A 22773-nucleotide genomic window follows, 5' to 3' on the forward strand; every position below is an offset into this window, starting at 1 on the left:
TAATCGATTACTGAAAAAATGGGTTGACTGCATCTATCTAGATCTTAAAAAAGCCTTTGACAGTGTTACAAAAGACATCTTTGAAAGCTGGACTTTTTTTTTTTTTTTTTAGTATTTCGTTTCTAAATATAGGACCTACTACCATGCAGAAAAAAATCAGCTGGTCACTTGAGGACTTTCACACATCTTGGACTACCATAAGTTTGTAAGACTTTACAATGGTTATTTTACAATAATTTGTCTTTACCCCCAAAATACGCAAATATGTGAAACCCACCAATGGGGAAGCTGCAAATAGTAGGATAAATTGTAATGCTGTGTTCTCTGATTTTTATTAATATTTGAAAACAGTTAACATAGGATATGATGAGCAAAATCCAATTAATATTTGAATGAAAATATGATACTTTGCATTGAGGTGGATGTAGACCCAGTCAGTGCACCAGGAAGTTATTTACATTTTGGCACTGGTAGTTCAGGAAGTGCTTCAAATAGTACCACATGTCCTGTCAAGTGTTAGGTTATAAACTGCTGGAAAATAGAAAGTGTTGGACAGAGTAGACTCAAAGGCATTTTGCCTCATCAGCTCCCCTTCTCTTAGTGAATCTTTTACCTTGAAATTCTTCCGCAGTGTTGCCCTCCTTTCTATCTTTTATCAATATTTATATGCTGGCTGCTCTTCTGAACTTACTAACCGCATGCCTTTACTCCTCTCATTGCCTTATCGTACAAGATTTGCTGTACAAGATTTTTTTACTCTAGCTCATTCCTATGATGTCCAAATTTCTAATACAAGTTAACAAGTGCAGTAAACTTTGGGACAGACTTCCTTTCTGTATTTTCTTTTCCCTATGACTTAATGGCTGTCAAAAAAGAATATAAAAATACTTCTCCAACTGAATCTGAACTTATTTGGAATCTCCTAACATCTTCTGTTTGCAAAAGCAGTGATATATTTAATACTTTAGTTTTGCCCTTATGCTGCCACTTTAGCTGAAAAAATCCTGTACAAAGTAATAGAGTATAAGTGAGTTTAGACTAAGACTTCCCAATGAAACAACAACCCATAGAATACAATACCCTAATCAATAAATGTGATTTTTTTTCTACCCTCTGGGAAAAAAAAAAAAAATAAAAAAAAGATCATCATACTCCCCAACAATATCCTGATTACATAAAACAACAAACTAATGATTTCTGAAAGTATCCATCCTGCACCAGCATGGTGGTCTCAGCAGCCTTTCTATCTGCTGCTGGTGGAGCCAAGGCCTCGCTTGCCTGAGAATAAGTGTTTGGGTTTCAGGTCATATACGTGACGGTCAGCCTCGCCTCGCCGGCCGTCCTTATTCATGGCTGACTGCGCCTTATTGCCAATCTTCTTCATCTTCTTGGCCATCTGAGGGAAAATGTTTAGTATTTTTAGATAAATGATAATATGCAGTGTTTAGAAACCATGCTTGAGGGATTTTAACCTCAAAACTTCATGAAATAATACAAAGTAAAAAAGACAAGCAAAATGAGTAGTTGCTTGAGTAAGTAACAAAAGTTTTAGTCCATACCTTGGGGTCCCGCACACCAGACTGATCACGAGGAGTCTTGGAGCTAGAGCGTACACGTCCCTCAGAGTCCATCCGCGCCTTCTTGAGGGCCGGGCGGGAGCGGGAGGTGCTGCGGGTGCGGGTGAAATGGCAGCCCTCCACCTCAGACATGTCCACACCCAGGTCCTCAAACTCAGACCTCAGCCTGGACACCGACCTCTCACGCTCCCTCTTTTTGGTGGCGCGGGGCATCACTGCTCTGCTCTTGGGCCTGTCAATCCTGGCATTGATGGAGTTGATGATCTTCTTCTCCCGAATCTTCTGGGCAAGGCGGTGGATTTCCTTCATAGCCTCATCCTCCTCTTGGATGTCATACTTGTAGAAGCCATTCTTCTCTCGCTCCTCCTCTTCTGCCTCCAACTCCTCCAGTTTCTACAGAAACAGAGGAAGAGAGGCATTAATATCAACATTGGTTCTAAAGGGATAGCACACGTCTTAATTATCTGCTTTATTACATAATAAAGCTGATAATAAAAACTGGGGTTTTTTTGGAATTGACTTTCGGCAAGAAATAATCAGATATCGATTTTGGCACTTGATAACTTCCAGCAAAAATTGGCTGCTTTAACATTTGTAAAAGTACAACAGTGCAGGAACTTTATTTTCTTTTGTCTTTCCTGAATAGCTTATTAAATTTAACGGGGAATGGGTCAGTGGTTAAGGGTGATATGCCCCCGTTGCTAGGTGGCGATGAGTTAGAATCTTCAATAACCAATTGAGTAAATCTACTTATCTCTGATGCCCTGCCCCCTCATGGGAACATCCCTCAAGGCTGTGATCATGGCAGAATGCCTGACCCTGATGTTGCAAGCTATGCTCTTTTCACATTTTGACCACCACCTCCCTATACCCCACCAGCACATCAGCCCCTCTCTAGTTAGATTAGATTCACCATAGTGTAACTTAATTTGAAGCCTCACTCAGTTCCTCCTCACCCAAGACTACTCACCTTCAAGATATCAGGGTCCACAAAGTCAGCTACATTGTATCCTTCCCAGAACTGAGGGATTTTGTCGTACTTCCACTCTTCATTTTCCAAGTCCTTATGTTTGTTCAGGTCAAGGGAGTAGTCATCCTGCAGCTCTTCTTCTATATCCTTCTCTAGCTTCTTGGTCTTTGTAAGTTCCATGGGCTCCTCCCCCTCCTCTGTTCCCTTGTCCTTGGCCTTGAGTACATTCTCTGTGTGCACATAACAAACTGTGTGGTAGTTGTCTTCAAGGAGCTTGAATATGCCCAGTGCCCCTCCTTCAGGAATATACACATCTCTCGTCACAATCCCACTTTTATATTATGCACAGAAATATGAAAGCTGAAGTTGAAATTTACACAGTATTCTCAAAAAAGACTGAGCCACCTCCACATTATATTAGCTATCTATATGTTGGTGAGTACGGGTAAATTTAATGGTAAAAAAAGAATAAAAACTTATCTTGTTACTAAACATCTAGCAGTGAGGTTGGATTCTTCTCAGCAAAGATAATATCCATATCCCATCCTTGGACACTGACTGAAAGACCACTATTTGGCACTGTTGCAACACCATTATTTTCCACTTCATACATGAGCCTCTCTCTGACACCCACCACAAGTGTCTCAGTTCACAGCTTGTCAGGCACACACATGCTCCTTCCACATAGCACCTGTGACCCTCCCATACATGCACACCCAGGCCAGCCACATACCAGGGATGAAGGGTTTGCGCTCCTTCTGATCCCGAGGAGCTGGCATGGCCACGTGGACACGGTTGAGAATGGAGTCTGCCTTCCGGGTGCGCATCTTGGCATCCACACGCATGGCCAGCAGACGATCACACGCCTATGCATGACAGGGAAATGCATCACTGAGTACAAGGGCACCCATCACACATGCACTGGGAGGAAATTTTAATATAAACTAAAATAAAATCAGTGTGACCCAGTGCCACTGACCTTTCCCCATCACTGACCTCCTTTTTGACCTCCATGACACCCTTCTGTGTGAGGGTGGACATCTGCATGACCGGCACATTCTCCTTCTCTATTTGAGCCACTAGAGCTCGCTTCTCAGGATGGTTCTGCTCCAGGTCCTCCAGGCCTGTGATGTCCACCTTGTTACAGGCCACAATCAGGGGCTGAAGCAAAAAAACATATGCTACATTTCTTATCACTAAAAGTACTGAATGAATGAATGAATGAATGAATGTAAAGGAAACACCCATATTTTAGAGAAAGGGTTAAAGTCCTTAACCCTCAGACCAGTGGTTCCCAACCATTTTTTCAGGCGACCCAAATCATGCACTTCTAGACATGACCGCGACCCCACTAGTTTAGTTGTATATATGTTATAATATAATAGCACCATGTTTGATGCTTGGCGACCCCGCTTGGGGTCGCGACCCCAGGGTTGGGAAAGGGGGGGCCTTAGACTATGGGTTTAGACACATCAGCACCCTTGGCCATGGCTCTGGGTGTAGTTACATAATCCAGGCCCTTTCACACTGGAATATTACAGTGTATGTACCAAATATGGGTCACAAATGCTTCTGCTATTCTTAACATAAACTCCAGAAGTTAGTAACCTCCTCCTATCATGAAATCCTATGGCAGTTTTTTTTTATTTCCAAAACTACTGAACATAACTGGAAAACTCTACTGCGCTGAAATCAGACATTTTTAGTTGATTATCAGTATATAAATTTGCATCCAGAAATATCTGGAAACACACAGCTAATGCACTCTCACTCTCATTTCCACCTGTCCTGCTACCACTACAGCTCGAGTAATGATTTTCAACATCAATTGTTATTGTCAGCTGAATCAAACGAGACCAAAATGAACCTGATTGTAGTGATAATATTGGAGTAACTGAGCCAACGGAGCTCAGAAAAAGTAACTTTAGCATTCAAAGCAGGAGTTGTGGCAGAAAATACTCGTGGCCAAGGGGTTAATGAGGGCAAGTGAGTCAAATCTTCCTTTGTGCTCATACAGGTGTACTTGATCCTTGTGTACTACAATCCTCTCACTCATTCCTCCCTCAGACATTTTCCCCTTGCCTATTGTCCTCTTACCTTGTTGGAGAAGAGAGGCTTTATACTCTCGTAAATCTTGAGCTGCTGGTCCATGGAGACACCGCAGGTCTCCGAGATGTCAAGGAAGAAAATGACAGCTGCACGAATGTGAGCGAGCGCAGTGATGGCCTGCAGCTCAATGGTGTTCATCTGATCGAAGGGGCGGTCCAGCACTCCGGGTGTGTCTATCACCTTGATGAAGGAACAAAAGAAAGGTGAATAATATTGCTATAAAACATATCCTAACATGTACAGAAAAAAAAAAAAATAATAATAATAATAATAAATAAATTAAATTACCCTATATAATCAAATAAATACAATATCTACAATATAAACAAAATAAAAATACAACATCAATACTACTACTACTATTAATAATAATAATAATAACAATAGTAATAGAAAAAAAGCATTAAATCAAATATATTAAAACTATATCCCATTCCTAGACATAAAAACGGAAGAATGATGAAGCAACATGTGATTATACTTTCTTCCTGCATCTGGCAAACACCTGCAGTCTCATCAAGTAAATGAAGCTGCTCTAGAGATGAACAGTGTAATCCGAGGCCACCAGTGTTATCTCAGGAGCCATGAAGGAAGGAGCAAAGGACAGATAGACAGACGGGTGGATGATGAAATGAAGGACGGAAAGAACGAAGGAAATCTGCATGGATGGAGGACAAAAGGGGAGGAGGGAAGGAGGGAAGGAATTAAGGGAAGATGGACAGAAAAGAAGAGGGAGGATGGGAGTGAAAAAGCTCAAACAAGAATGGAATGCAACACTGAAGGGATAAGTGTATAAATATGATGGTTGACTCTTACATCAGCATTGGGACAGCATAGCTATGAGCTAGAGTAGAAAGTCATGTGCAGTGAATCCGCAAGAAGGGTAGAGGCATTCAGGTAGCATAAAAATATCAATAGAACATAGAAAGGGAAGCAACATGGGAATGGATTTCAATGTGAGGGGTAGTTGATGAAACAAAAAGCCTTTGACTCTACTCTGTCCCATAGTTTGTGCAAGTCATTTCTTAGAGAACTTTCTAGGAACAGGTATCAAAACTGGTAGAATTACAACACATATATATTGTAATTTTGCGATGTAGTAGATGTTGAATTTAACAGAGGGTGTTTCATTTTCTTCCTCACCTGCCAGCGGAGGTATTCGTAGTCAGTGTGGCCCACGTAGAGGGACTTAGTGGTGAAGGCATACGGCTGGACCTCCACGTCAGCCCGGGTCACCAGGTTCATGAAAGACGACTTGCCTGAGTGAGAAACAATATGCATGGATTATAAAAACATCAAATAATCAGTATGTGACAAAATGCTGAGCCATATGCTTGAGCCATTCAAAGGTTGACTGTCACTAAATATCTATAGTAGTACATTGAATACCTTGATAATGTACTTGTGTTTCATCAGATATGTGCAGCTGTTGTGTATTCCAGGCTAGTAAGTGAATACATCATCCAAACTCAGATCAAATAACAATGATGGATACTTCTTAAATTTTGAGACTCTATCTAACTTTCACATTCATGCCTCCAACAATGAAGGATATTTCCTATTCTATTCTCAACATCAACACAGGAGTGGAAGACATACCATCATGTAAAACACATCTAGTACCATTCTTACAAATATCCATGCCTATAACTACAAAATCACGCCCACCAAATCATCAAACAGAAGTGGGTTAGCTTTCTACAGACATTGATATGACAGAGTAAAAAATCTGTTGTTGCAAAGCTTCAAACTGTGAAGGATATACAACTTCAATATATCTCTACTACTTTTGCATGCAATTATCTATTCCTTTATCCATGAGCAAAGCTTGGGTTCACTTCATTATCTATCTATATCTCCGATGCCCTGCTCCCCTGCGGAACTTCCCTCCAGGGGGTGGCCGTGGAAGAAGTGTCTCCATCTCTCCCTGTTCTGCCACTCCCACTCAGCACACTCAGTCCTGCTACTTCCAACTCTCTCACCCTATTGATCCACTTCACAGGTGGTCTTGCCCTGACAACCCCTCCCTCAGTCCTTCCCTCGTACACTCTCTTCACAAATCCATTCTCCCCCATTCTCATCACGTGTCCAAACCATCTCAGCACACCACACTTCACCCACTCCACCACTACACAATCTACTCGTTTCACTGTCACACCCATACCAAACCGCTCATACACGCTTTCATTTCTTTCTCCATCCCATCCTGAAACACCAAATGCACCTCTTATATAATTCATTTCCACTGCATGCATTCTCGATTGCTGTGCTGAATTCCAGGTCAAAGTCTCTGATGCACATGAGTTGGGTTCACTTCACATTAATGATAGGTGTTAATTTTAAAGTGAGTGATGTAACTCATAGTCCATTAAATTGCATGTTGCAACTGCATTAGGTGAATTCCTCTTTTGAGATTCTTGCACACAAGTTCAATGTGAGAGTTGAGGTCGTGGAGCAATTGGACATGTTCTGCCTGAAAACAAGGAAAAAAAAAAAGATAAAATAAATAGTGTTGGCTGAACAGATAGCAAGATGGCCCCGTGTTCAGGAGGACGCGAGTTCAATCCCCGACCGGTGCCACCAAGCTGGAATTTTTCAACCGCCGCCGAGTGGCTTAAAACTACCCACATGCTGTCCAGAAGACCACCTATCAACCCGGACTCTAGATTCTAGGATTAAAGATGAGCTCCGGGAGGGCAGCATGAGCCAATACAAGATGGTGCCACTATAAACACTCGCCTGCACCAGAACGGGCTGGGCCGACCAGAAGCCTTGGACCGAGCACCAGGATCCACTGGGAAGAAGCCTACCGGCGCAATAGGCCAAGACGTAAAAAAAAAAAAAAAAAAAAAAAAAAAGGCAACAGCTGTGTACCTGCATTGGGGCAGCCACAGACAAGGAGGGTGCGAGTGTTGGGGTCGATGGAGGGGAGGCGAGAGATGTGCTGCCTCACATCTTCAAGATACTTAAGGGGAGGCGCCTGTTTCTTCATGATGGTTGCCATGCGACCCAGAGCACTGCGCTTGAGCTGCTTGCACCGGTAAAGTGAGTCTCCATACTTGAGCAGCTTCGTGTAGTCACTGGCCACCTTGTCCACCAGGTGCCGTGCCATGTTGATCTGGCCCAGCGACAGCTTGTAGTGGTCTTTATTGTACAGTGTGTTCAGCAGGTCAGCATAAAAGGGATGTAAGTCCTGAAACACATAAATATTTAGTGCTTGGTCTGCTGAGACTTGGTACAATCTTGCATCTCTACCTGTCACCTGCACTGACCACAGAGCATCCATATAAGAGTACGTAGTTATCCCAACATTCATTTAACGAAGGACTTCTTATGCTGAAGTTTGAAAGAAGGTGGTACTGCATCCGCTTCCCAGCATGAAAGACAAAAATGCAAAATTTCATCTGCTTCTCTCAAAGGGTTGTGAGGCAAAGTACTACAATACTTCACTGAAATAATTCAAACTGTTTCAAATAAAAATATAGCAGTGAAGGCATTGCTCACCTTGCTTTATTTCTTGCAAAGCAAAGCAATTTTAGGAAAAACCTGGCAACCCTAATTTCTGTCCCTCCTGTTTATAAAAATGATCCAAAGGTGAGTGAAATCAGGTTTCCATTCACAAAGACCCTTCCAGTGGTTATCTACACACATGTATTGACTGTGTCATCTTCGTCTTTTGGTTAAAATATATTTGGAATAGCTTAAATATTGGTACTTGGTAACTCAAAACATTCCAGTGTTTACAAGGCCAAGCCCCGCCCACAAAGACGAAATGCATTCACGAAGAAAAAAAAAAAAAAAAAAAAAATAGATTGACAGGAATATCAAATCCTTGTATTTCTGCAGTCTGTTTCTGAGATAACAGACACAGCACATAAACAACATTAAAAAGTTATTTTCATCCATAAAAAGTTATAATTTTTTTATTTATTTGCATCACACCAATATACCAAACCATTACAAATAAAACTTCAGCATCATACTCTTCAACACAGCTTGCACCTCACTCTGTGACTTTTGCATACCAAGCCATCAATATCTACGACAGAATACTCTCCTAATCACAGTCTATGCAAGTGGTCATTGGTTTAATGATATATGGTATTTACTTACAAGATCACACACACATATACATATATTTGTGGACTCACCTCCAGCTTGGGGAACTCAGAGAGGATGGCAGTGAGTCTGTCATGGAAGTTCTGTTGCGTGTACTTCACTTTGGTCATATAAAAGCGGCGGATGCGGGAGATTTTGAATTGTTTGTGGATAACTGTTGGGGTCTTGCGCTGTGTCTTTGACAGAATGATGTCCACAAAGTCCTGAAACAATGAAAATTCACAATGTTTAACACTAGTATACTAATGACAATCACAAAGTCTAATTCAGACAGAATGAAACTAAATGACATGTACCCCTCAAGACATTAGCAAAATAAAAAGAACGAAGTTGAAAATCATATTTTACCAATGCATCAAATTGTCAGTGAAGATAATAATTAAAATGAATTTTGAAATATATAAAAAATACAAAAAAAAGTCATAGCACATCCTAAGTGGAGAAGTTGGCAAATTAATTAAGGCCTTGAATAGTTATGGCCAATGCTGAAACCAAAACTACCTGGTGTCAGGTTATTCATTATTCAATATGACCATGAAACATTGTTAACATTTACCTTTGCTGTTGGGACAGGTGTTATCTTCTTGAAGTTGTAGTGAGACATCTTGCTGTGTAGTGTGAGGGTTCTGTTCTGTAAAACAATGCCAGAAGAGTTGAATATAAACTATACTGGTGGAGTGAATGGCTGTGCTAGATCATCAAAAATATTGATATAAATAACTTTAGTAGTGGAATGAATGACAAAACTACATCAGTCAAGGTACAGTAATTGCTTTCAAAAGGTGACATACATATTATTATGAGAAAACTTCCATGTCTACAGATTGGAGTTGTACCAACAGTTCCATATAACCCATAAATAGTTTCTTGTCTTAATTAATGCACAAGGCACATGTATAGGGGCTGTGCACAACTCGTCAAGTTCAAGCTCACCCATCGTGAGTAGTGTATGTTCTTATGTTCTTCTGTTCAAACTCAGAAGGACCAACAAAACAAACCACTCTTCTTTTTTTTCGTTTGACCTGTTCCACTTTGTATTGCTTCCTCCACCTTTTGTGGCATGCCGGGGTGTGGAAATAAACGGAAGAAGTTCCCTGATAAATCATTCTACAGACTACCAGCTGTGGACAGGAGACAGGACTGATATAACGTGAGAATGCTGAAGGCAGTGGTTGGCCAGCCTGTCAGTAGGTTGCCAGCCACTGCCCTAAGCGTTCTCATGTTATTTTTTCTCCTTTCAGTCCCTGTCTCTTTTCTACAGCTGGTAGTGTGTAGAACTTATCGAGGAACTTGTTCCATTTATTGCCACACCCAAGCATGCTACCAAAGGAGGAGGAAGCAATACAAAGCAGAACAGGTCAAAAGAGAAGAAAAGCAGTTTGTTTTGTTGGTCCTCCAGAGCCCTGTTGCAATGTGTGAACAGTTACTCTAGTCTAGTATATGGCACCTATTGGTGCACAACACGCATCAAAGCATCATCAACTAGTAACCTAGCCCAACATCCACTTCCAACCCATTCTCCTAAGTGGGCAGGGTGGCTTGTCTGTATTGTAATCACTGCTACATAAAATGTGTCATCACTGATTTAGTAACATGGGAGTTAAAATGAAGCAGGTATTGCCATTGCCATTGCCATTGATGAGGTTTCGTGCACAGCTCCTCTGCCAGTGCAGCGATCCGCAGGGCCGTCAACAATGTAATAATGTTAACATCTAAAAAATTATCCTCAATGCACCTGGTTGTATCATCGTAGGATGTGGTGAATGAGTGAGTCTTGAGTGCATTCTTGAAGGTTACTGGTGCCATGGCATTATTATAGTCACAGCCATGTTTTGGTTTGCACTAAAATATCAAGATCTTTTCTGTTAAAAATCACACATCCAATGTTTTATTTATTTTCATCTAGATCTTTTCTTTTACACTATAACAAATGTCAAACATTATAGTTCCAACTAATTTAACATTTAACAGACACAATTTATCTTTGAGTCCCAAATACTAGTCGGTTCACCCGAGTCGGAAGTGTCCATTATTGCACAACAGCAACCTTACCTTACAGAACCTTACGGTGTTACTGGACGCAGGCCAAAGCTAGGCCACTATGTCCAACCTGCAGCCTCACGGCGTGTCCAATTTCGTGGATACTGTATACTAGCCTACGCATAGTAAACAGTTGTCAGTGTCAATAATATGCAGGCAGCAATAACAAATACCATCAATTATAGTCGATTTTGAGTTTTAAAAATATTAATAATGTCGCAAATAGCTGTTTTACTAATAGAAAAGCCTGCTAATTTTCTTGGTGTGGACAGCTTCAAGGCTATTTAATTTTCATAATCAGTGATCTTGTAAATTAACAAAACAACAACTTGTGACATTACTAATATTTTTAACTCAAAATCAACTATAATTGACGGTATTTTTTATTGCTGCCTGCATATTATTGACACTGACGACTGTTTACTATGTGTAGGCTCGCATACAGTATCAACAAAATTGGACACGCCGTGTGGCTGTAGATTGCCATTGCGAGATAATGCACACTTCAGACTCAGGTGAACCGACTATAGTAGACATGATCGGTTATGTTATAAATTCTATCAATTCCAGTCTGAATAACTACACAACACTGTCACTCACTGATTTCAGGCTTCTTGTACCTCATACTATTTATGCATTTTTTCAGCCATGATGGAATCCTTTGACTTCTGATTTATATTTATCATTATCAAGATCATGATCACCAACACATTTGTAGCATTGTGGGGCCTCCCCATCACTCTTAGCAGTACAGTTGGCCTTAAAATGACCGTATCTTTGACAGTGATAACATATAATTGCATATCTCTCACAGTTTACCAGTGTTAGTACCAAAGTACTACATATGGCACTTTACCCTTCGCAGAGACGGGCGTACCTCTGGAAGAACAGCCTAAATAATCTTCACCAAGCTTTCCTGAGGCAGCAGAGGCCCAGCTTTCTCCTGACAGCTGAAAATGTGAGCTTATATAAACCACGTTGGCCTGGTACCCTCGACGAAGGCCGGCGTGCTGCAAACTCCTCGCGCTCTGATAGGTAAGAAAAACATGTAATATGAAGGCTGCCGCTTTAACTTCCTTTCCCCGTGTGGATAAATCACCTTGAGGTAATAATCCCGCCGCCTGGAGCACGTCAAGCCAGCTGTGTCGCCTCGCCTCGCCGCCTCCACGTCCCGCTGGGTCCACCGTTGCCAGATTATCGTATTCAGAGCCTCATATTTACCGGTTTCTGAGCCATAGCTATTGCCAAAAAACACCAATAATAAACCATTTTAACGCTAACTATATATGATGGCAGTTATTGGGGTCAAGGAGTCAGTTTTGGGGTCGGAAATCGGCAAACATAGGAGGCTGAGTACGACAATTTAGCAACCTTGGCTGGGCCTCGTGCTCGTGTTTACATTATCCTGTCCACATGGAGTTACACATTGTTTTACTTATGAGTTACTAAAAAATTCTAAAAAAGGTAAAAAAATAATGAAAGAAATGCTACCACCACACACATTTATTTAAAACTCTCAAACTTTTATTACTGGCATAAACTATCAATCAATCATCAGTTCTGCTAAGTTTTACCATCATATATGGCCTTAAACATGGATGATAATTTTGTGGTAGTCCAAAAATATGTCTACAGTGATGATTAGTTGAGGCCACATTCGATCTTTGTATAAGGGATGGCTTGAGTACTCCAATCCCGTGGTTCCTCTTCTTCTTTTGACCTGTAACATTGCTTCTTAGGTCCTCCTTCTCTTGTTCCTCCCTTTTTATTCACACACCTTCCTTTTCAGTGTTACGTAATTTTCTAAACTGAAATAAAGTCACTTATCTTTACTTATTCAGACATTAGTGCCCTTTTTTGTGTGTGAGGTGCAGTGGATAGACGTTCGGCTTGCCCCCAACGATGCCAGTAGCCCCTTAAGTTTGCCGATTTTCTACCCAAAAACTGGCGAAATATTGGACACTAGAGATCATTAATTAGTGTCGAAATGTTACCTTGGAAAAAACACCTAATCTTAATATTTAGCTAGGTTTCCCCCCACCAATACTTCTATTGCTTAGCTGTGCACAACCGTTTTCTTTAACAACTCTCAGAGGGATACCATTCTAAACCCGTAAATATGGCCAGGGGCGTCTATATGAACGTTGTGTCCACATGTAGAATATTAATTCGTTATTCACATGCAGTAAATTACTAAAATACCCTTTATCTAACTGCACTTGCGGATCGAGCCAGATATGGAGATTGTTAATGCACCTGAAATGAGATGATTGATTGAGTGATAGTTTGATACAACTATATATAAGTTTGTCTTTCGTGTGCTTTATGGTATATAGATTATCGATGCAAATCGGCATGTTTGCGGTTTATATAAGAGGGCTTGAGGGTCCATTGTATAACCTGCAACAATAAACTATCAATCAATCAATCAATCACAAACATTCAAATATATTACTGAAAAAAAGTTTATCTTCACGCAATCACGAACAAGTAATGCGTATAATAGGTGCCATATCTACTTTTTGCGAGTGGACTGATGGAATGAAAGCGACCATTATATGCTGTGTCTTTGGTTGCCTGACCCAGATAGAGGAGGATGGATGGAAATGAATATGTCAGTCCTGAAAGAGTGGGAGAGGGAGAGAGAGAGATCAAAAATAGAATTGGATAAGTAGCATGGCACATTGGCACTGCTTTGATGTGGCACTGGTGGTGAGTGTGTCTGTGTGTGCGTGTGAGGCAGACGACTCCCTCAGCCTGGCAGCGCGATGGCTCCCCTCCTCTCCCGGCTACTGCTCGTCTCTGCCCCGCGCTCCCAACATTTCCTCCTCAGAGCCATGTCCTCCAGCAGCTTCCTGATCAACCAGCCCAAGTATGCTTTCCTCAAGGAGCTGGGCCTCGAGGAGAATAACAAAGGAGTGTTCAACGGCAAGTGGTTCGGCAATGGCGAGGTGAGAAACTGTAGATTGGTTTGGCCGGGGTGATGGTGATGGGCCGGGTGGGAAGCTGCAGCTGATGTAGGGTGTGGGTGGGTGAGTGGCGTGTTATCTAGGTGATGTTGTTCGGCGTGGGGGATGATAAGGAAGTGCACGTGTTGAGGTAGTCAGGGTGTGGTTTGTTTCAGTCTCATTAGTTTGACCGTAGCGCCAGACCCTTGTTCTAGGCCTATCCTTCATCAGTAAAGCTCAAATATGCCTCAGACCTATATATTCAGTGACATATATGAACATAATCTCCTCTTGATAGGTTGTCAGCCATTTCATATGAATAACATTCAGTTGATGGTGGATTATGAACGCTGTGAACATGTGGTGCGGGGCCGAGGGGAAGGGAGGCGAGGGGAGACAGGCCCGAGTGAGGGGCCTGAGGGGTTGGTGGCTGTCTTGTCTCGGCTGATGTTCAAGGCCGCGCGGGGATTGGCTGGCCGGCAGCCGTGGCCCACAGCAACCAAATTGCTCGTGTTGGAAATAGCTACTGGCGCTCTTCCCACCCCCATGTTATGAAAACTATTGAATCATTAGTTGCGTAAGGACTCAGAGAGTGACATAGGTCAGCATTAACTAGATTGATTTCATGCTGAGAGAAAGAGAGAGAGAGAGACCTTGAAATGATTAGCCTCCCACCCCACTATCCATTAATTAAGGGTAGAGATTCAACAACCCACCATGATGTGGACCATAGAGATGAAAATTTCGTTGCCACTGGTTGATGTCACTGGACTATCTATCTTGACCATTTTGTTATGTTGACAATATTATATGAGAAATAAGAAGGAACTTCTTGTCTGTTACCACATTTCCCTTATCTTGCAGTCAGTCTTCACATTTAGGATATTTCAATCTGCCTTATTTGGTGTGCTCTTCCTGAGCCCTTTCAATGGGGTTGTCTAATCATTAGGCTTACTCTTTTATATGGGAGGCTTTCATCAACTCATGACACAATATAATTTAAGGCAATGTAATTTTTCCTAAGAAAAATCACAGTTACACATTGAGATTCTTCTTGACCTGAGATGAAGCTGTTGTGTAGCAACAATAAGCAAAAAAAAAATAAACGAAAAAATTGGAGTTCTGAGAGATTCTCCGAGTATTGATGATTATGTAATCAATCTCCTTTGCTATCTATATAATATCCAGCAGTGCAACTCAGGCCTTTGTTACTAAAAACTTGAAATTTAAAGCCTTCTGTATCTCACAGAACTGAGGAAAAATTGTAGTTTTCTTGGTACTGAAACCATGGGGGCCAATACATAGCTAAAAGCCACCTCTCTCTGTGCCATTACATGGTAGCATTCAGATCACCCAAGGCAATGAGGGCATCCTAATGGGGGAGGGGGTTGGTCTAATGTGGAGTTAAGTTTGGCATATAACACCTTTTCATTTTCACACATCTCAGTACCGGTATGAGTGTAAACTTCTATAAGAGATATGAAGCCCAAAGTGTGCTTCAGCCTTGAATGCCATGCTCATCAGTCAAGTAGTCCCAACAGCAAAGGGCTACAGTTGGCTGGGGATGCTTATAGCTACCCCTCTAAGACAGGTACCAGTGCAGATCCTTTTCAAATACTTTAAAGAGGGAATATACCTCCTGAATTCTTACCATACAGTTTCATGTCTTATTTCACCCCCAATATTTTGAGATTTGTAATCAGTTCTTTTCAATACAAATTAAGGAAGAGTTAATTTATTGTTGATGTCAATGATTGATCACCATTTATGTATGGTTAAGAGTATGCTTAGTGAGTATTAATTCCTCTGGGTTCTCCACTAGAAGACATCCACTTGTGTTTTAGTTTTAATAGCACAGAACACTGTATTTACAAGTAATAAATATTTCTTGAAATTTAAGTAAAATCCTGACAATGAGGATCTTGATACCAATTGCAGAGGATCCTAAATAAAAGGACCTAGAATAATTAATTTTGAAATTAGTTATAAAGGTGTAAAGTTTCCCAAAAATAGCTGTGTGGGCTTCCTATTCCTATCCAACCCCTTAATTTCTGATAGTAATGTCAAAGCAAATTAATTTAATCTTCACCCCAAGAACTGCTACTGACCTTGTAAGGATTTAGGAGGATAATTTAAGATCTGTAGCATTACTGTATATTATTATGGTACAAGATTAAAATAACCAACTCAACATGTCCAAGAACTGTAAGGTAACCAGCAGTATGTTTTCACCTAATATAAGGCAACCTGTTTAGTATTTCAAATTCCAATACAGTTTAAGTAACCAGTAGAATGCAGCAATGCAAACCAAGGTACTGTATTGACTGTGCTGTTACCCTGCAGGTGGTGACATCATACTGCCCGGCCAACAAACAGCCCATCGCCCAGGTGCAGCAGGGCACCGTGCAGGACCTTGATGAGTGCATCAAAGCAGGCCAGGAGGCATGGAAGGTGATTCCCCCCTCCCCCCCTTCCCAAATCTTAGGAAGCATTCAAATGTAAATATTGTTCATTGTTATTTTAGCACCCTTCCATGTTTATGTCAACAGTGCACCAGTTACCCCACATCATCTTTGTAGGTGTGGGCAGACATGCCAGCCCCAGCTCGAGGTGAAATTGTGAGGCAGATTGGTGAAGCACTCCGGGAAAAACTTGTGCCTTTGGGGCAGCTAGTGGCTGTGGAGATGGGTGAGTGTGGCTGGAAAGGAGGGACTGAAGGCCTTTCTTGAATGTTTGTGTATTGGTAGTTTTGTATGAATCACACTTTTATCCTACAATGATATAATTGGTTTTCACTGAGGCTGTCAAAACAGTATTATGGCTTAGCAAATCTTTAATTGGATTTCTATTTGTCTTATTAATAGTAAATTGAGACTGGCAGTATGTACTCCTTTATTTTCAAGCCAATTAGGTAACCTATCAAAGACAACATTTTAAAGATCTTTGTGCCCAAACTGACCAGTAATATTTTGTTGGGTTTATTTATATCACTTTGTTTTTAATCATTGTTTCAACATGTGCCAGATTTTTCTTTTTTCAATTATATCAAAGAATATCTTGTATGTTTATATTTTTGTTATGCCAACACAGGTGCATTGTTTTCTCAGGTAAGATCAAGCCAGAGGGGATTGGGGAGGTTCAAGAATATGTCGACATCTGTGACTTTGCGGTGGGTCTTTCCCGCATGGTGGGTGGGTCAGTGCTGCCCTCAGAGCGTCCTGGCCATGTGTTGATGGAGAACTGGAACCCCCTGGGTGTGGTGGGTGTCATCACTGCCTTCAATTTCCCAGTGGCTGTGTACGGCTGGAACAGTGCCATTGCCATGGTGAGCCACATCTGTTAGCTGTAAGACTGTATATTATATTAAAATACACAGAGTTTGCATAAGCTTATGAATTAAAATAATGATTAACCATCACTGGTATAACAAATTATATATCAATTTACACAAAAAGATTAATCTTTAAAAACTGTGAAGGTTGATTCAAAAGACCAGTAACTTGTTTGGACATAACATAAGTTTCTGACTTGTTTAATTGAGTGTTTTGTTTTGAGGTGTGTGGTGACACCATGCTGTGGAAGGGGGCCCCCAGCACTCCACTGGTGTCTGTCGCTACCACCAAAATAGTGGCGTCAGTGCTGGAGAAGAACAACCTACCAGGAGCAGTGTCTGCATTGTGTTGTGGTGGGGGAGATATCGGCTCTGCCATGGCCAAGGATGAAAGACTTCCACTTGTGTCCTTCACTGGCTCTACTAATGTTGGCAAGCAGGTAACATTCCATGAGATGACTTCTACATAACTACACCACTAATTTTCACCAATGACTGAATATTCATGGCTACTATTATTCAGTATTGTCATCTAAGAGAAACAACTTAGTTTGATAGCTGTAAATTTTCATTGTAATGTGACCTGCAGAGCCTACATAGCCAAAGTGCTGCCAAATAGCCCTCAAAGGAGATGGATTATTCAACTCACAATGAAGAGTAACTATATGTGTTTGTATGTTCAGGTTGCCCTCATGGTTCAAGAGCGCTTTGGCCGCCACCTGTTAGAGTTGGGTGGGAACAATGCCATCATCGTGGATGAAGATGCCGACCCTGAGATGGTGGTGAGGGCGGCACTCTTTGCCTGTGTGGGAACCGCTGGCCAGCGCTGCACCACCACCCGCCGCCTCATCCTGCACCACACTGTGAGTGCCTTGCCAAACAGACACATCCCAGGCCATGCATGCCTCACAGCTACACAAAATGCAAACAACTTAAGGGAAGCAAAAAACATGGAGAAACACAGATATTCTAATAGCTTATGAATGTGTTGATACTTTCCATTCTGCACAGTGCATATACAAGATATCTCCACACCTTTAGGAAACTGAAACATTTAGCAACTTGGTTTCCTCATGCTCAAAATAATTGTGACATGGTCCATCTGAGAGGGTCATAGAATAGCTGACACAAATAGGCAATGCAGATAAGAAACCAATGCAACTGAAAGGAGTTTAGTATCTGTGAGTATCTTAAATTGTTGGTGTATGCCTGTTGGATTAGATCTGTGACTACTTTTCCTTTCTTAGGTTCGGTAACATTCAGTGGCTGTTAATCCTCAGAACTGCTGGTACAACTGATACCTTGCAGGTTATGCTGGTCACTTATTTTCTTTCCAACTTATGTTGTTTGAGGAAAGGCATTTTGCAGCACCTTTGCTTTTTTTTTTTATATATATATATTTTTTTTTAATTGATATATTTCAGTATACAATTTCTTTTAAGGCGAGAGGTACATGTACGCACTCATACAACATTACTTGCAGCTGTATGACACCATCTTGGAGCGTCTGGTGAAGGCATACAGCAGTTTCATGTCTCGCATCGGTGACCCGCTGGATGATGGGGTGCTGTATGGCCCTATGCACTCACAGCAGGGCATCGACGGCTTCCTCGCCACCATCAAGGAAGCTCAGGCTCTTGGAGGTAGGGTGATGACAGCTCTGTACATTAAATTCCTGAATCCCTTCTCTTCTCCGTTACAGCAATAATATGATCATACAAAACAGCATAGGCCAGGCTAGGAATATCATTTCTCAGATTTTTTTTTTCCTCCTACAGCGCATAAAAAGGAAGGCAATGAACTTCACTTTGTTACTTATATATAAACTTATATACAAACGTTACCAATTAAATTTGGTATTCACGTGTAATTGTGTATGGACATGATTGTATAACTATAGCCCATTGCAATGAATAATCATTTCCCATCACAGTCACATTTCACATATCTTGAGGGGATTATTTGGGGGCCCATCTTCTACTTTATTCCATTTATCCTGAATTATGTGTCGTAGGTGTGTCGGGGTTACAGACTGTAACTTGTAGTTTTCTTCTATTTTTCTGGCTCTACCTATTGAACTGTGTATTATTATTATTATTATTATTATTATTATTATTATTATTATTATTATTATTATTATTATTATCATTATAATTATTATCATTATCATCATTAAGAATAATAATGGGGGTTAGGATGAAAATTTTCTGCCGTCACTTACAAGGTCACCAAATATTTCATAGCCTACAGATTTTCTTATCTAGTTCTTTCCTCCCAGGCAAGGTGGTGTATGGAGGCAAGGTGATGGAGCGGGAAGGCTTCTTTGTGGAGCCAACCATCATCACTGGTCTGCCCCATGACTCCCCGGTGGTCCACAAGGAAACATTCGCACCCATTGTGTACATCCTCAAGTGCTCCTCTGTGGATGAGGGCATCAGCTGGAACAATGAAGTGAAGCAAGGACTTTCCTCATCCCTCTTCACTCAGAACCTTGGAAATGTGTTCAAGGTGAGTGATTTTCTTCTAATTCATCATTTTTTATGAGACAGCTTTTCCTTAACTGTCTTTTTAAAGAAAAATTATTCATTTTTTCAGGCTTTTATATACTGTAAAAAAAAAAAAAAAGCATGTGCCTCAGGACAGAGTGTAGAGTGAGCTACAGTGCAGGGTGGGGGATGCTTTTTTTTTTTTTCCCCCCCCCACTGTTTATAGCTCTGCCATAGGTGCTACAGCTGTTTCATATTTACCATGCTTTCAACCTTTATAAACATGCCCCGGAGGTTCTCTCATTGGAGAAGAAACGGCAACAAAAATTGATGATAGTTGGACTTTAAGGGTTTATGATGTGGCCTCAGTTGTATCCTGGAGTGTGGAGGACAGTGTTATCACTTAACAATTCCTTAAATTTACTAGTTTTACTTCTCGGAATTTATTACTTGAATTTACTAATTTTTTCTCTATCTGTGTAGTGGCTGGGTCCAAAGGGTTCAGATTGTGGCATCATCAACATCAACATTCCTACCAACGGGGCAGAGATTGGCGGTGCCTTTGGTGGGGAAAAGCACACTGGTGGTGGGCGGGAGTCTGGGTCTGACGCATGGAAGCAGTACATGCGGCGCTCTACTTGCACCATCAACTACACCAAGGAGTTGCCACTGGCCCAGGGTATCAAGTTTGAATAAGTACCTCAATGACTGGGTAATATTGTCCTGCCTTACAGTCCATACACTGACCGTCCTGACTCGTGCCATGTGTTGAGGATGTAGCTTCCTAAGTGGCCAGTGACTAACTTAGGCAGTGGTTGCTCAAGACAGCCCACACAGCCTGTAATACTTCCTAAATATATTTTTTATGAAGTCTTCACATTATGCTAATCAAATTGTGAATTGTAATGTGTTTTGATATTCTGAAAGTATATTCACTTGCTCAATTCTATGTAGTACTTGATGTCATGTTACACCATCAATGAAACACAGCTTTTGGAGTTGTACCACTTTGCTAGAGAACAGGATGCCTTACTCCAGAGGTATTTTTATAGATGCAATATTTTGTATACCATTTATGCAGTGTCCATTAATGTGAGAATTTGATACACAAAACCATTTATTTCTTTTATTTCTAGCCTCCTACAAAAAATAAGAAGAGGTGCATGTGTACTCATGTAAAGACTAACATTATCCAAATGTAAGTAAGGATGTCAGTCAAGGTGTGAGATGTTAGTAAGCAGCGATACTTTGGGTCAACAGTTGGTAAATATTTGAGGCAATAGGACCCCATTACCTTTGGCCCAGGTGCAGGGTATTTGGGTTGTGTAGTATATCAGAGTGGGTTGCTTGACAGCCTCTACCTCCCTGAGCAAATTAACACTTTCCCTCTGCCTGACATTCTCTCTTTCCTTTATGTCTTAGGTAAGATATGAAAGTTCTTTATTGTAGTTGTAGTAATTCTATAAGCGTGGTCTAGTGGTCTGCGTGTCTGGCTTCTACTCCGCGGGCCCGGGTTTGAATCCCAGCCTGGGCAGTCGGCGTGCAGCTCACTCAGCTGTTCATCCTCCCTCTTGGACTGGTTGATAAATGGGTACCTGGGAAAACCTGGGAAAGGTAAACTGTGGTAACCTGGATGTCACTCTGCCCCTGTGTCCCAGGGTAATGGGGTCCCTCCCACCACAGGTTCAAGGGCCAATGCTACGGAGATGAGCACCGAGGCCACGCGCTGCTACAGCGTATGCCCCCAGCTTTACCTTTTTTACCTTTTAAACCTCCCATCTGTAACATGTACATTTCTCTTCATCCTTTTGAATTCTCACACCAAGCCCCATCAATCTCTTTAAATCTCCTCCTCCCTCACAGACAGTCTTCTGACTGTCTTTAGCCTTAGATTCTTCCGCAAGGTTGCCACTTTCTATTCTCACGATATTTTCATGCTAACTTTTCTGAACTTGCTATGTGCATGCCTTTACCTCTAGTGTAGCCCCACTGCACATGACTTTCTGCTTTAGCTCAACCCTATTCTGTCTAAATCCCTTATGCAAGAGTTAAGCAGCATCTTTAATAAATGATTTCTTTCACTGGTAAATTGGAACACCCTTCCTTAGTCTGTATTTCCTCTGCCTCTTGTAATTTTCTCCTTCCTCTGACTTGAATGCCTTCAAAAGGGAAATATCAAGACACTTATATTAAAACCTGACCCTCCCTCTTGACTATTACATTTCTTTTTGCAAGGACAGCATTTAGATTTTTTTTTTTCTTTTTTTTTTCAGACAAAAGTGAACCAAGTGTGATGGGTTGCCTTGTCCACCTGTTGCTGGATGCATTTTTAGAAGGGAAATGTGTTAACTGAGTTAGGAGTGGTTACAGAGATTCTAAAGTACATACTATTTGTTTCAGTCTTGAGGACCAAAGACATAATGAGAAAATGAGTAATAGTGGATGGTTGAGGATGAGGAGCTGACATATTCGATCTGGAGTGGAGAACTTTCAGTAGTACAGGGTTCAAGGGAGGCTCTGGGGGGAATGAAGTAAGAAGGGCATGGAGAGAGAGAATGTGTATGGAGGAAGAGGAGGTAGGTAGTGGGAAATATAGAAGGGAAGAGGTTGTAGAGTGCAGAATATAATCAAGGTGTCAGTGAATTTGAAAAGTTCAAGAATTGCTTTTATTCAAACGGGTTGTCCCCAAAGCCTCCATAGTATTGAGAAAAAGCATATTGGCCATGGTGACCCTTTGAGAAAGTGTGGGGAGCAACCAGTTGGCTTCTCAAGACTCATTTGAGGAATAAGGGCAATAATGTATTTAATGTAAGGAAGGGCTCACGGCACCCGTGGCACCCTCAGGCCATTCATGGCTGAACACATGGTTAGCCTCGCATCCTCTTGGCACGGCTTTCAAGCCTTGGATAAAAAGAGAGATAGTGGAAGACTGAGGAGGAGGGACAGGTGAAGAGAATGGAAAAAAAAAACGAAAATGGAAAGACCAAGCAAATTAATTCTATGGACCAAGGACAGGCCAATGGCTGAGGGGACCATGAGGTTTCCACCTCAGCATTGGGCACCAATCCTTGGGCTCAAGGCTCCACTGCGACGTCTACGTGCTTGGAAATGTGGGTGTGGGGGCGGGGGGGTTGAGGACCAACAGGCATAGCTCATTTCCTATACTTTATCACTAGGTAAATTCACATACAGG

At 41.4% G+C, this 22773-nt stretch overlaps 2 protein-coding genes across 3 annotated transcripts; one reads left to right on the forward strand and one right to left on the reverse strand.

Moving 5' to 3' along the window:
- Positions 1-1152: 1152 nt before the first annotated feature.
- LOC126981038 (GTP-binding protein 4-like) lies at positions 1153-12086 on the reverse strand. Of its 2 annotated transcripts, none has more exons than XM_050831677.1 (11): positions 11915-12086; positions 9332-9406; positions 8808-8978; positions 7531-7849; positions 5800-5915; positions 4645-4836; positions 3544-3708; positions 3281-3413; positions 2548-2777; positions 1560-1970; positions 1153-1396 (listed from the first exon to the last, which is right to left on the reverse strand). In XM_050831677.1, the coding sequence occupies exons 2-11, from the start codon at positions 9377-9379 to the stop codon at positions 1244-1246; spliced, it is 1938 nt and encodes a 645-aa protein (XP_050687634.1). In that variant the 5' UTR covers positions 9380-9406; positions 11915-12086; the 3' UTR covers positions 1153-1243. The 2 variants fall into 2 exon arrangements, with proteins under 2 accessions (XP_050687634.1, XP_050687635.1); XM_050831678.1 differs by lacking the exon at positions 11915-12086 and adding an exon at positions 11693-11714.
- Positions 12087-13519: 1433 nt separating this feature from the next.
- LOC126981040 (alpha-aminoadipic semialdehyde dehydrogenase-like) lies at positions 13520-20696 on the forward strand. The gene is made up of 9 exons (XM_050831681.1): positions 13520-13766; positions 16107-16214; positions 16343-16451; positions 16871-17088; positions 17319-17534; positions 17778-17957; positions 18578-18737; positions 19373-19602; positions 20064-20696. Exons 1-9 carry the CDS (start codon positions 13584-13586, stop codon positions 20274-20276), a joined length of 1617 nt encoding a protein of 538 aa, XP_050687638.1. The 5' UTR covers positions 13520-13583; the 3' UTR covers positions 20277-20696.
- The last annotated feature ends 2077 nt before the right edge of the window (positions 20697-22773 follow it).

Source organism: Eriocheir sinensis, chromosome 46, assembly GCF_024679095.1.
Source record: "Eriocheir sinensis breed Jianghai 21 chromosome 46, ASM2467909v1, whole genome shotgun sequence".
In the NCBI taxonomy this organism is placed as follows: domain Eukaryota; kingdom Metazoa; phylum Arthropoda; class Malacostraca; order Decapoda; family Varunidae; genus Eriocheir; species Eriocheir sinensis.

Bases quoted from the DNA above. Each gene is read 5' to 3' on its own strand.
- LOC126981038 (XM_050831677.1), bottom strand. From the start codon at position 9,379: ATGTCTCACTACAACTTCAAGAAGATAACACCTGTCCCAACAGCAAAG. The intron at 3,709-4,644 runs GTAAGAGGACAA...TTTTTGCTTCAG, and splicing joins AGCCTCTCTTCTCCAACAAG to CCCCTGATTGTGGCCTGTAA. The intron at 2,778-3,280 runs GTATGTGGCTGG...ATGTGCACACAG, and splicing joins GCGCAAACCCTTCATCCCTG to AGAATGTACTCAAGGCCAAG.
- LOC126981040 (XM_050831681.1), top strand. From the start codon at position 13,584: ATGGCTCCCCTCCTCTCCCGGCTACTGCTCGTCTCTGCCCCGCGCTCC. The intron at 13,767-16,106 runs GTGAGAAACTGT...GTTACCCTGCAG, and splicing joins AGTGGTTCGGCAATGGCGAG to GTGGTGACATCATACTGCCC. The intron at 17,089-17,318 runs GTGAGCCACATC...TTTTGTTTTGAG, and splicing joins GGAACAGTGCCATTGCCATG to GTGTGTGGTGACACCATGCT.